Source organism: Oncorhynchus tshawytscha, linkage group LG08 (genome assembly GCF_018296145.1).
Source record: "Oncorhynchus tshawytscha isolate Ot180627B linkage group LG08, Otsh_v2.0, whole genome shotgun sequence".
Taxonomy (NCBI): Eukaryota; Metazoa; Chordata; class Actinopteri; order Salmoniformes; family Salmonidae; genus Oncorhynchus; species Oncorhynchus tshawytscha.
The window spans coordinates 18,073,509-18,086,757 of NC_056436.1; the positions used below are offsets into that span (position 1 = coordinate 18,073,509).

Sequence of the window (13,249 nt, forward strand, 5' to 3'; positions counted from 1 at the left end):
GGACTAAACACCTCCCTCTGCAACGGGACCCCGGACTTCCTGACGGGCCGCCCCCAGGTGGTAAGGGTAGGTAACAACACATTTGCCTCGCTGATCCTCAACACAGGGGCCCCTCAGGGGTGCGTGCTCACTTCCTCCTGTACTCCCTGTTCAGTCATGACTGCATGGCCAGGCACGACTCCAACACCATCATTAAATTTGCAGTTGACACAACAGTGGTAGGCCTGATCACCGACAACGACGAGACAGCCTATAGGGAGGAGGTCAGAGACCTGGCCATGTGGTGCCAGGACAACAACCTCTCCCTCAACGTGATCAAGACAAAGGAGATGTTTGTGGACTACAGGAAAAAGAAAACCGAGCATGCCCCCATTCTCATCGACATGGCTGCAGTGGAGCTGGTTGAGAGCTTCAAGTTCTTTGGTGTCCACAACTAACATGGTCCAAGCACACCAAGACCGTCATGAAGAGGGCACGAGAAAACCTATTCCCCCTCAGGAGACTGAAAAGATTTGGCATGGGTCCTCAAAAGGTTCTACAGCTGCACCAGCGAGAGCATTGGTTGCATCACTGCCTGGTATTCCAACTGCTCGGCCTCCGACCGCAAGGCACTGCAGGGGGTAGTGCGAATGGTCCAGTACATCACTGGGGCCAAGCTTCCTGCCATCCAGGACCTCTATACCAGGCGGTGTCAGAGGAAGGCCCTAAAAATGGTCAAAGACTCCTGCCACCCTAGTCATACACAGTTCTCTCTGCTACCGCACGATGCCAAGTCTAGGTCCAAGAGGCCTCTAAACAGCTTCTACCCCCAAGCCATAAGACTCCTGAACATTTAATCAAATGACTGCCCAGACTATTGTCATTGCCCCCCCCACACTCTCTGTTGTTGTCTCCTATGCATAGTCACTTCAATAACTCTACCTACATGTACATACTACCTCAACTAACCGGTGCCCCCGCACATTGTCTCTGTACAGGTACCCCCCTGTACAGTCGTGGCCAAAAGTTTTGAGAATGACACAAATATTCATTTCCCACAAAGTTTGCTGCTTCAGTGTCTTTAGATATTTTTGTCAGATGTTACTATGGAAAATTGAAGCATAATTACAAGCATTACATAAGTGTCAAAGGCCTTTATTGATAATTACATGAAGTTGATGCAAAGAGTCAATATTTGCAGTGTTGACCGTTCTTTTTCAAGACCTCTGCAATCCACCCTGGCATGCTGTAACTTCTGGGCCACATCCTGACTGATGGCAACCCATTCTTGCATAATCAATGCTTGGAGTTTGTCAGAATTTGTGGGGTTTTGTTTGTCCACCCGTCTCTTGAGGATTGACCATAAATTCTCAATGGGATTAAAGTCTGGGAAGTTTCCTGGCCATGGACCCAAAATATCGATGTTTTGTTCCCCGAGCCACTTAGTTATCACTTTTGCCTTATGGAAAGGTGCTCCATCATGCTGGAAAAGGCATTATTCGTCACCAAACTATCCTGGATGATTGGGAGAAGATGCCCTGAGAAGCAACCCCACACATGAATGGTCTCAGGATGCTTTACTGTTGGCATGACACAGGACTGATGGTAGCGCTCACCTTGTCTTCTCCGGACAAGCTTTTTTCCGGATGCCCCAAACAATCTGAAAGGGGATTCATCAGAGAAAATGACTTTACCCCAGTCCTCAGGAGTCCAATCCCTGTACCTTTTGAAGAATATCGGTCTGTCCCCAATATTTTTCCTGGAGAGAAGTGGCTTCTTTGCTACCCTTCTTGAAACCAGGCCATGCTCCAAAAGTCTTCGCCTCACTGTGTGTGCAGATGCACTCACACCTGCCTGCTGCCATTCCCGAGCAAGCTCTGTACTGGGGGTGCCCTGATCCCGCAGCCGAATCAACTTTAGGGGACGGTCCTGAGCTTACTGGACTTTCTTGGCGCCCTGAAGCCTTCTTCACAACAATTTAACCGCTCTCCTTGAAGTTCTTGATGATCCGATAAATGGTTGATTTAGGTGCAATCTTACTGATTGCAATATCCTTGCTTGTGAAGGCCTTGTGGTGTAAAGCAATGATGACGGCAAGTGTTTCCTTGCAGGTAACCATCGTTGACAGAGGAAGAACAATGATTCCAAGCACCAACCTCCTTTTGAAGCTTCCAGTCTGTTATTCGATCTCAATCAGCATGACAGAGTGATCTCCAGCCTTGTCCTCGTCAACACTCACATCCGTGTCAACGAGAGAATCACTGACATGATGTCAGCTGGTCCTTTTGTGGCAGGGCTGAAATGCAGTGGAAATGTTTTGGGGGGATTCAGTTCATTTGCATGGCAAAGAGGGACTTTGCAATTCATTGCAATTCATCTGATCACTCTTCATAACATTCTGGAGTATATGCAAATTTCCATCATGCAAACTGAGGTAGCAGACTTGGTGAAAATGAATATTTGTCTTTCTCAAAACTTTTGGCCACGACTGTATATAGTCTCACTATTGTTGTTTTACTGCTGCTCTTTAATTACTTGTTACTTTTCTCTTATTCTTGTCTGTATTTTTTGAAACTGCATTGTTGTTTGGGGGCTCGTAAGTAAGCATTTCACATTTCAAGTATTCGGTGCATGTGACTAATAAAATTTGATTTGATACACTTTGATGTCATGTGGTAGTCGGTGGAGGAGGGAGGAGTGACAACGGGTGCTAGTCACAGTCACTCGCGGTCTCTTTTTTAAAACACAGAGTAGCAAGTCTGAGCCCGGCCCGGCACATTCAATCGCTAGTCCGACTTCCTCTAGTAATTTGTGTTTAGTCATTATTTAATCAGACAGTGTGCTTAAAACATCATGCAAGCTCAGTGCATATAGTTGATTTGATTAAACCACATAGGAAGTGTCAATATATGGAAAAATACACTTGAAAATTTGTACAAATCAATTGGATGACTCTTGGTTGACCAATATTTATTTTAGTCGGGGACAGCCCTAGTTTACTTTATTTTGAAAGTTAACTGTAAAAGTTCATAAAATCTGATAAAACATCTAGTTGAAAACAGCATCACTCAAACTAAATCAAATAGAAAGTGTTAATAGTCAACAAAAATGATTTTTACAGTGAGGTATTTTATTAGAAAAGTCTAAATTAACACTGTTAGTAACAAGGCAGATATGATATGAGATCCGGAGAATAGGGAGGGCAGGTTTAATACTCTGCAAATCTGTCTGTATCGTGGAGCATGTTAGCACCACTGTCTGTATAGTACAGATGTAGGATCTTCATTCGAACCATTTTGCTACAGCAGGAAAATAATCCTGCAGAAATAGAACATGTAAATTATGTGGATTATTATAATTAATGGCCATTTTTCTCGGGGTTGTTACATTTTTTTGTAAAGGAAATGTCTGACATTACAAACTTCCGAAGCCTTTTTAAACCTAAAATACACTACAATTGTTAAATATAATGCATTGCAGGAAAGTTATTCCACAACAAGGTGATCAAATTACAATCCAACATTTGTACTAGGCAGGGTTTTGTACCACAATGAGTGTTTGATATGAATGACGAACATTAATTAGATAGCACACACTAAAGGTCTGAAAATAACCTATTATTCTGTGGCGTACGCAGGGAGAACAGAAAACAAATTCAATTAAGTTGTATTGGATTCCCCAAGCTTTACCAACTGACGAAACAACACCCACCTGTTCTCTTTCTGTAAGCCTGCAGCTATGACAGCTCTGATTGACTGGACGATAGTATTATACATTTGTCTGTTTGATATACTTTTTTTTATAGAAACACAGACAGAAAATGTAATATAAAGTAAGTCTGGATGCTGTATTGTTCTAGATAAACTAGACGTATTGCCATTGAAGCATCAAAATAAAACATCCAATAAAATGTCTCCAACTGGATGAGTTAGTGTTCTGAGGGGAAAGTACATCTACATAAATATCAGACTCATCTTACGATTCATATACTGATCCGGGACCAAACATTTAAGCTAGTAGTCACCAACTGATGTTTTCTTTTGTTTGTTCTTTTTACAATCATTGATCACCGACTAGTCACATAAAAAGGCTGTCCTGCAGATCATTTTCTGTATTGCGTCACTTTCCTGTACATAGCCATTTTCAATATTAAAAAGGAGAAAGAGGAAGACATATCCTCTTCTGGTTGTTGACTTTCCCAATTATAGTATGAGTTGACTGCTGTTGAGCAATCCTGGGTTCATATAGTATTTGTTTTCTTCCAAATACTTTAAGTGTTTGAGCCGGTCTTGAGTGCCAGATGGGAGGGGTTTGCTTTTGGGTCTATTCCATTGGCTTTATTGCGCCAGACAAGCTCAATCAAGCACAGATTAAGTACTTGAAAGAAAACAAATACAATCTGCACCCAGGTCTGCTGTTGAGTGGATGATGAGGTGGAACCATGGTCTGTGATGCTGACGTTCAGTGGTTACTATGGGATCTGTCTCAGTCTCAGGCAGCGCTGGACACAGCCAGCTTCTTCAGGTGGTCCATGAATACCTGTAGACTGACGTCATCTGTCAGGATTGGGGCTCCTGACTCCTACACACAGAGAAGACGAGAGTGGAATTCAGTTATATAATCTGGGAAAGTGGTTACACCCTGGAGGCTCCTCAGAGGAGGAAAGGGAGGATCATCCTCAGTGAATTTCATACAAATAATTAAACATGAAAAAAATGATCATTTTTAAATAAAACTATTCACGTCACCAAATAATGTATTAAAAAACACACTGTTTTGCAAAGGTCTACAGCATCTCCGTAGGGTAGCACGATGGTGTAGCAGGAGGACCGGTTCTCACCCCCTTCCATAGACTTACACAGTAATGATGACAATTTCCGGAGGACGTCCTCCAACTTATCAGAGCTCTTGTAGGATGAACTGACATGTTGTCCACCCAATCAAAGGATCAGAGAATAAATAGTACTGAAAGAATAAGCTACATCTAACTAGCATTGCAGTGCATAACATGTAGTGAGTAGTTGACACAGAGAGAGAAAGACAATATTTGAACAGTTTTGAACAAACTAATTTCTTCAAAAATGAAGGAGGCAAGAAAGAAAGAGAGAGCAATATTTTGTTGTATTTTATTCACTTTCACTTCCTTATCTAATGAATGCAGCTAGCTAGTTTAGCCTACTCAAACACCCGGCTCAAACAGAGAGGGATGCTATGTTAGCTAGCTGGCTATGGCTATCCAACACGGTAACTCTTCCAAGTCAAGGTAAGCTGGTGGCTTTATCAATGTATTACCACTGGAGCCCACCAGTGTAACTGCTTGCTGACTGTACTGCATGATTGTAGCTAGCGGGTTTACTAATGCGTTAGTTCTAGTAGCTATGTTGACTATGACGTTAGCTAATATGGTTACAAAGATGGAGGCTGTTTGTAGCGATTAGCAGCAATGATATGAAGGTTTGGCTTGGAAAGTTTTTTTTGCATGGTCACAGAGAGTTGATATGTTGTACACTGAAGTCCACAAGCGAAGGGAAAAGGTGAGAGAAGGAGAGTGAGTAGATATATAAGTAGGAATTATACAACGCACTAAGTTATCATGCTGTTTGAATGTGGCAGCTATGAAAGTAAATTGTGTTTGCACATGATCAGAGGTGTATTCATTCCACCAATTCTGTTGAATGAAACGGGGATAAACATACCTGAATCTGTCCAATATAAACTCTTGTTTGCAACTGTTGGACTAATGGTTACATCCTAGACCAACTAGCTGCAGGCAATAGTGTGCAAGGCGGTATTGAATGTGCCACTGTCTGTCACCTTGATTACTCAAAATGTTCTCTCGACCTGTGCACTTAAGTTGTAAACTTTCATTCATAAACAAGATTGTAGCAACCTCATGATCATTCGGTATAGGAAAAATCTGAGTATCACGTAGTAGCCTAAACCTATCGATGTTACATTGAGCTGGGTGAATGGATTATGAGTGACAGTCATCCAATATGCTGTAATAGAAATAAGGCCATGCTCATGAAAAAAATGAGTATCCTCCCTCATCTTAAATGGCACCCGACAGCCACTAAGTTACACTTTCATTATCCACTAAAAAATGTAAGATGACTACACTAATTTGTGTAGACTTTACCTGCTTGTGTAAATGAAACGGACAACAAGTAAGAGTTGGGACTCTCTCTCCAGCTACATGATGACTTTCAATACAACATTAAGCTGAGTCAGGCTGAACCACAGTGGACCCTATGCTCCTCCAGGATCAACAGTCATTATTGCACACACATGCCATTCAGAAAGAGACAACGTGCTTATCCTTTACAAAATAAAATACTAAAAACACCATCTTTAGCAGTATGTACTTTTTTATTAATAGTATCTTCTCTAGTTCCTGGGTAAAAAAAAAAAAATAAGAATCAGCAGAAGTCTTACCTGGCCCCATGCATACATGTTGTTGTGGGTTTGTGATGGGTTAACTTTAGATAGCAGGAAACGAGCCTAGAAAACAACAAGAACATCAATACAGGAAGTTGAATAGACTTGACAGTTGACATTCATATACATTTGAGCGAGTGTGTGTATGTACCTGTGATCCACCAAACTCTGTGTCTATGTAGCGGGGCATAGGGAAGCGGCTGTGCAGGATCTCCTGGGCGTCATCCGCTGGAGCCTGCAGCAGGTGGCGGAAGTTCTCGTACTCGGGCATCTCCTGGTAGCCTGCCTTACGCCACTGAGACACAGTCTGATGGATAGACAGAGAGAAAGGGTTAGAGAGAGCCCAGTTAGAGATGTCCTGAAGACATGAATAATTACATGTAGACGTTTACAGATCTAAGAAATTAAGAGAAGTCTGTTTAGGAGCAGATTGGTTTTGATTGACATTATTTCAATAGCAATCAATGACACTGGATATAATGTATTTCTTTTTTTCAAACAATACAAAACATACACATACAAATATCAACGACCTCACCCCCCCAGCGCCGCATCCCTATCCGCGCATCATCCACGTATTTTCAATATTTAGATAATAAAGCATCTGACATCTCCATTTTGTTAACGATGGAGTATTGGTTGATTTCCAATTTAAGTATACATTTCTGAAAGATGATTGCTGAGAAAAGTATCTCTATGCACCCTCATATGCAAACAGATTAAATGTACATTTACAATGTAATACTTCTGACAGCTAACTTTCTAACTCCGCCCATAACGTCTGGACCTTATAGCATTACCAGAAGGCATGGATAATTGAGTCATTGTTAGTTTTACACTTAAGACAGGACTCTTGTATAATAGTAAGAGTACATTTTCGTTAACAAATTTTGTTAGTTATGCTCCAACATTCCCTCCATCTTGTGCTAATATAAGTCTTGGTTCCAATAGTTTATATTTTTTTCTAAGAGGTTGTCAGTTGGATATGCTCTCTGCAAGGTTCTGTATAGCTTACCTATCATATGAACATCCTTTTCTGACTTAAATAGGATTCCCTCAAGATTGCTCTGATGACCAAGAGATTTCAAATCAAACATAATTAAGTTGCATGTATTTGAAAATATCTAGATTGGTCAGTCCAAAATTGCTTTTTAATTTTGTCAAAGAAATAAATATATTTCCTATTACCAAGTCATTTACGGTTTCTATGCCTTTAGTTTTCCATGTGGACCATATTATCGGTGAATTATGAAAAGCTATCCAAGGATTGTTCCATAGGGTTGTGCTTTTGGGGAGTGATAATAGCTCTGGTAGAATACGTATAATTTTCATCAATATTGTTATAGTGTTCTTAACTATGAAGTTAATGTTCTTCGCTTAATCCTTTGAAAATTGACAAGTGAAAAGATTTTGGGGATGCACATGCACATCTTCAATATGTACCCTTTGTTCCTCTTTAGTGCACTTAACTATATGTCACAAGTAAAAAGCCCTGGGTGGCGAGTTGATACAATTCCAAGTCTAGAAAGTTAGGAAATTCTAAAACTTACATTTTTATTTCTATGAGCGTTATAAGCCCATAAAAAAGTATGTTATGAAGGAGTATAGTTTTTTAAAGAATGTATTTGGTGGGGTAATTAGAATGACCGAGAATAAATATTAAATATTTGGGAGCCATGCCATTTTTGAAGAGGTTTATTCTACCTGTAAGATTTGCTTTCATATTGGTAAGTAATGGGATTACTTAAGTCATCTGTATATACAGTTGTAGTCGGAAGTTTACATACACCTTAGCCAAATACATTAAAACTCAGTTTTTCACAATTCTAGACATTTAATCCTAGTAAACATTCCCTGTCTTAGGTCAGTTAGGATCACCACTTTATTTTAAGAATGTGAAATATCAGAATAATAGAAGAGAGAATTATTTATTTCAGCTTTTATTTCTTTCATCACATTCCCAGTGGGTCAGAAGCTTACATACACAATTAGTATTTGGTAGCATTGCCTTTAAATTGTTTAACTTGGGTCAAACGTTTCAGGTAGCCTTCCACAAGCTTCCCACAATAAGTTGGGTGAATTTTGGCCCATTCCTCCTGACAGAGCTGGTGTAACTGAGTCAGGTTTGTAGGCCTCCTTGCTCAAACACGCTTTTTCAGTTCTGCCCACAAATTTACTATAGGATTGAGGTCAGGGCATTGTGATGGCCACTCTAATACCTTGACTTTTTTGTACTTAACCTCTCTGGGATATGTGGGACGGTAGCGTCAGGGCGCCAAATTCAAAACAGCAGAAATCCCATAATTAAAATTCCTCAAACATAACTATTTTACACAATTTTAAAGATAAACTTGTTGAAAATCCAGCCACAGTGTCCAATTTCAAAAAGGGTTTACGACGAAAACACACCAAATGATTATGTTAGGTCAGTACCTAGTCACAGAAAAACACAGCCACCTGTCATGTGGATGGAATATCTTGGCAAAGGAGAAAGCCTCACTAACAGGGATGTAAACAAATTTGTCCACCAAATTTGAGAGAAATAAGCTTTTTGTGCATTTGGAACATGTCTGGGATCTTTTATTTCAGCTCATGAAACATGGGACCAACAGTTTACATGTTGCATTTATATATTTTTGTTCAGTATATTATTTGTGTATATTTTTGCTTAAGGTAATTTATATTATATTTGTATTACATTTATTATTTCAGTTGGAAAGTTGAAAGCTTCAAAAGATTTGAATAGAAAAGACCATTCAAGATGGTCGAAAGCCTTTTATAGTATCAACTGCCATTATTGATAAAGTGAGTGTACAAAACATTAGGAATAATACTTGCTCTTTCCATGACAGACTGACCAGGTGAATCCAAGTGAAAGCTATGATCCCTTATTGATGTCACATTAAATCTTAAATCCACTTCAATCAGTGGTCACCAACCGGTCGTTTGCGATCGACTGGTCGATCTCCAAGCCATTCTTAGTTGTTCACCAAACATTTCTGAAAAAAACCCAACAATAAAGCCTTGGGTTCCTAATTTTTGTATTTGTTTCGCATTGTTGGCGGTAGGTGCACTTGATTCTGCAGCCCTAGTGCCGGTAAGGCAAAGTGTTCTCATTTTGAATCATTTCATGTCTGAAGTTTGAACTCCTCCTACTCGGCAAGCCCAGAGATCAAATCAAGGGTACCTAAAGGCCTTCTCCTGGCAAATCAGACAGCGTCTTTCGCCACAGTTTCCACGTGCCATAGACTGTAAAAGGAAGCCTCTAACACAGAAAAGTTGATAATGTGACATTTCAAAACTTTTAAAACCATAACTAGAGAGAGACTCAACTAATACAGCAAAGACCTGCTGTTTTTATGAGTAAGTTCATTTAAAGTTGTTATTCAGCGCCGTCAACACTTTGTTCAACAGTTTTATAAGCCATTAACTTCTTGACGCTACCCATCCCTTAAGCGGGATAATTGTCATCAGCAACCGCTGAATAGCATATAGCGCCACAGTCAAATAATATTACAAAAAAATATTCATATTCATGAAATCACAAGTGCAATATTGCAAAACACAGCTTAGCCTTTTGTTAATCCACCTGTCGTCTCAGATTTTGAAATTATGCTTTACAGCGAAAGCAATTCAAGCGGTTGTGTAAATGTATCGATAGCATAACAAATCATTATGTACACTAAGCATTAAGTAGCTAGGTCACGAAAATCAGAAAAGCAATCAAATTAATCGTTTACCTTTGATGATCTTCGGATGTTTTCACTCACGAGACTCCCAGTTACACAACAAATGTTCCTTTTGTTCCATAAAGATTATTTTTATATCCAAATACCTCCGTTTGTTTGTCGCGTTATGTTCAGAAATCCACAGGAAAGAGCGGTCACGACAACGCTTACGAAAATTCCAAATAATATCCATAATGTCCACAGAAACATGTCAAATGTTTTTTATAATCAATCAACTTTAAAATGTATATCCGAAAATATATCAACCGTGAGTGTAGGTTTTTCAATAGGACTGGGAGAAACAATGGCCACTTTACTCTGTTATGCAAAACTCACTCTGAGAGCCCCCACCTGTCCACTTACCCAATGTGATCTTTCTCGCTCATTTTTCAAAATAAAAGCCTGAAACTATGTCTAAAGACTGGTAACACCTTAGGGAAGCCATAGAAAAATTAATCTGGTTGATATCCCTTTAAATGGAGGATAGGCATGCATAGGAACAGAGAGGTTTCAAAATAAGAGGCACTTCCTGATTGGATTTTCCTCAGATTTTCGCCTGCAATATCAGTTCTGTTATACTCACAGACAATATTTTGACAGTTTTGAAAACTTTAGAGTGTTTTCTATCCTAATCTGAAATAGGCAGTTTCAAATGGTACATTTTTTAGCCAAAAACGAAAATACTGCCCCCTACACGCAAAAGGTTAAATGCGTGTTCTCCCTACTTCCACTCACGCTACAACCAGCACTTCAGCTGCAATAAAAGAGTATAGCTCTTTTATTGCGTTTCGATAAGCCTGCATTGTTATTATTTGCGGCTTGTTTTTTTGTATCAAGGAATACATTACTTTCTCTGGTCATAGGAGTAATGTGAATTGGTGCATGAGGCAGAAATAATGCAATGCGACTTCTTCTAACTGATGGCAAAACTTGTCTCTTTTTCTCAGTGGAGAGAGGAGGGACGGTGAGTCGGGTGATCAGCAGCCTCACCGCTGCTCCCTCCCTACCCCTCAGACTGACCCTCAGATGCAGGCCATCAGTCCAGTAAAAAAAAGCAAATTATTATGCTCACTTAGCTGTCTCACAAGTAATAAAACAAATTATATATTACCAGTGTGATCATATAGCTAAAATTTGGAAAATATAATTTCAAAATGTTCTGAGAAGAACAATGGCAGGGCAATTCAAGTGTAGCCAATATGCAGTTTTAATGTATTGGGCGTATAGCCTACTGCATAAACCTCATTGCTACAGAACTGGTTGTAATAGGTTCATGTTGCAGAATAGGCGTATGTTTTTTAAGTAATGTAAAAGAAAATCTGAGCGGTAGATCTCGGCTTGCATTTTTACGGAGTAAGTGATCTTGACTCAGAAAAGGTTGGTGACCACTGGTGTAGATGAAGGGGAGGAGACAGGTTAAAGAAGGATTTGTAAGCCTTGAGATAATTGAGACACAGATTGTGTATGTGTGCCATTCAGAGGGTGAATGGGCAAGACAAAATATTTAAGTGCCTTTGAACGGGGTATGGTAGTAGGTGCCAGGCACACCAATTTGAGTGTGTCAAGAACTACAAGACTGCGTGGAAGGCTTTTGACATCTTGTGGAGTCCATGCCCCAAATAACTAAGGCTGTTCTGAACAAAAAACGGGGTGTAACTCAATATTAGGAAGGTGTTCCTAATATTTTGTACACTCAATGTATATCTTGTTTTTTTAGCGTATTGTATTATAAAGAAATACATGAACATGTTTCAGTTTAAGTGTCTAGATTTTAAAAACCCTGTTTGATTGATATGTATCAAGTCTGGTAAGAATTCTGCCATTCTATTGCTGAGGAGCTTTGTTATTATTTTATTTTCACAATTTATTAAACTTATGGGTCTGTAATCAGCAGGAGACACTCCAGATGCTCCTGGTTTTAATATAACTGAAATAACTGTTCGATACATGGAACTAGGAAGCACTGAATTGAATGACGCATGTTGTCATTTCTGTAAATAGGGGGGGCTACTTTATCCCAAAATGTTAAATAAAATTATGGGGAAGCCAAGTCAGCTAGGCGAACCGAACTAGTGTGCTCGCATGGTACCTTAAAATACATTTAGCTTGAAAAAACTAGAAAAGTGACAATAGTACTGTTTGTCCATTGAGACTGTAGCCAGTATACACTTCCAAAAATAGTCCAAATTAAAATAAGATAACTCAATAAATCTGTTATTGATTTTGACGTTTTTGCCGAAGAGATCTTAGTCGCACAATTTTACATCTAATTAAGATGTTTGGTGAAGTATTTCTTAATGAAAAAATTACCATGAAAACAAGTTGTCTCTCGTGGAATAACAACAAAGACTTTATTGAAGAATCCCTACTGTTGACCAATCACCAAAGAAGGGGCGTAGCTTCAGCTACCGATTTCAGCTTGTGTGCCTGAACAACCGAAAAAAACAAAGTCCAAAACAAACAAAAATGCCACAAAACATTGTCATAATATATGCACAAACTCTTCCCAACCTCTTTTGGCTGGGAAGCATGCAGACGCCTTAAGAAGGGTGTAGGATCAGTCCAATTTTAGTTTAATTCCGATTTATATAGATTTTCATTGAAGCTTTGAATTATGTTGTTTCTAATTAACATTTGTATCTTTATCTTTTTAAATTATAACTGGATTGGCATGTATCCGTTTGTGAGGGCTGCGAGATGTTTACCAGGTTTATTTCCCATTAAGTAGTATACTTTATTTGAGTTTCACCTGTAGTTGTTGGCTCTCTTCAAAGTAAAAGATCATATTCCTGCTTAAGTTCAAGATATTTTTATGGGCTTTTTCTAAAATAGTAATGTATTTTTCTTATATTTAAATGTTTTAAATCAGATTGAATTTGTGCAGAGAATGAGATTATAATTCCCCTAATGTACACATTAACTTCTTTGGGACTGGGGGGGCAGTATTGAGTAGCTTGGATAAATAGGTGCCCAGAGTAAACTGCCTGCTACTCAGGCCTATAAGCTAGAATATGCATATAATTAGTAGATTTGGTTAGAAAACACTGAAGTTTCTAAAACTGTTTGAATGATGTCTGTGAGTATAACAGAACTCACATGGAATG

At 39.3% G+C, this 13,249-nt stretch overlaps 1 protein-coding gene across 1 annotated transcript in view; it reads right to left on the bottom strand.

Moving 5' to 3' along the window:
- Nucleotides 1-3,088: 3,088 nt before the first annotated feature.
- LOC112256849 (protein transport protein Sec23A) overlaps nt 3,089-13,249 on the bottom strand; it is a 37,385-nt gene continuing 27,224 nt past the window's right edge. The window contains exons 16-18 of the mRNA XM_024430391.2: nt 6,569-6,724; nt 6,415-6,480; nt 3,089-4,560 (exon numbers count right to left, since the gene is read on the bottom strand). Of these exons, the coding sequence (XP_024286159.1) occupies nt 4,471-4,560; nt 6,415-6,480; nt 6,569-6,724 (312 nt within the window). The 3' untranslated portion in view covers nt 3,089-4,470. The remainder of the gene's footprint in view (nt 4,561-6,414; nt 6,481-6,568; nt 6,725-13,249) is intronic.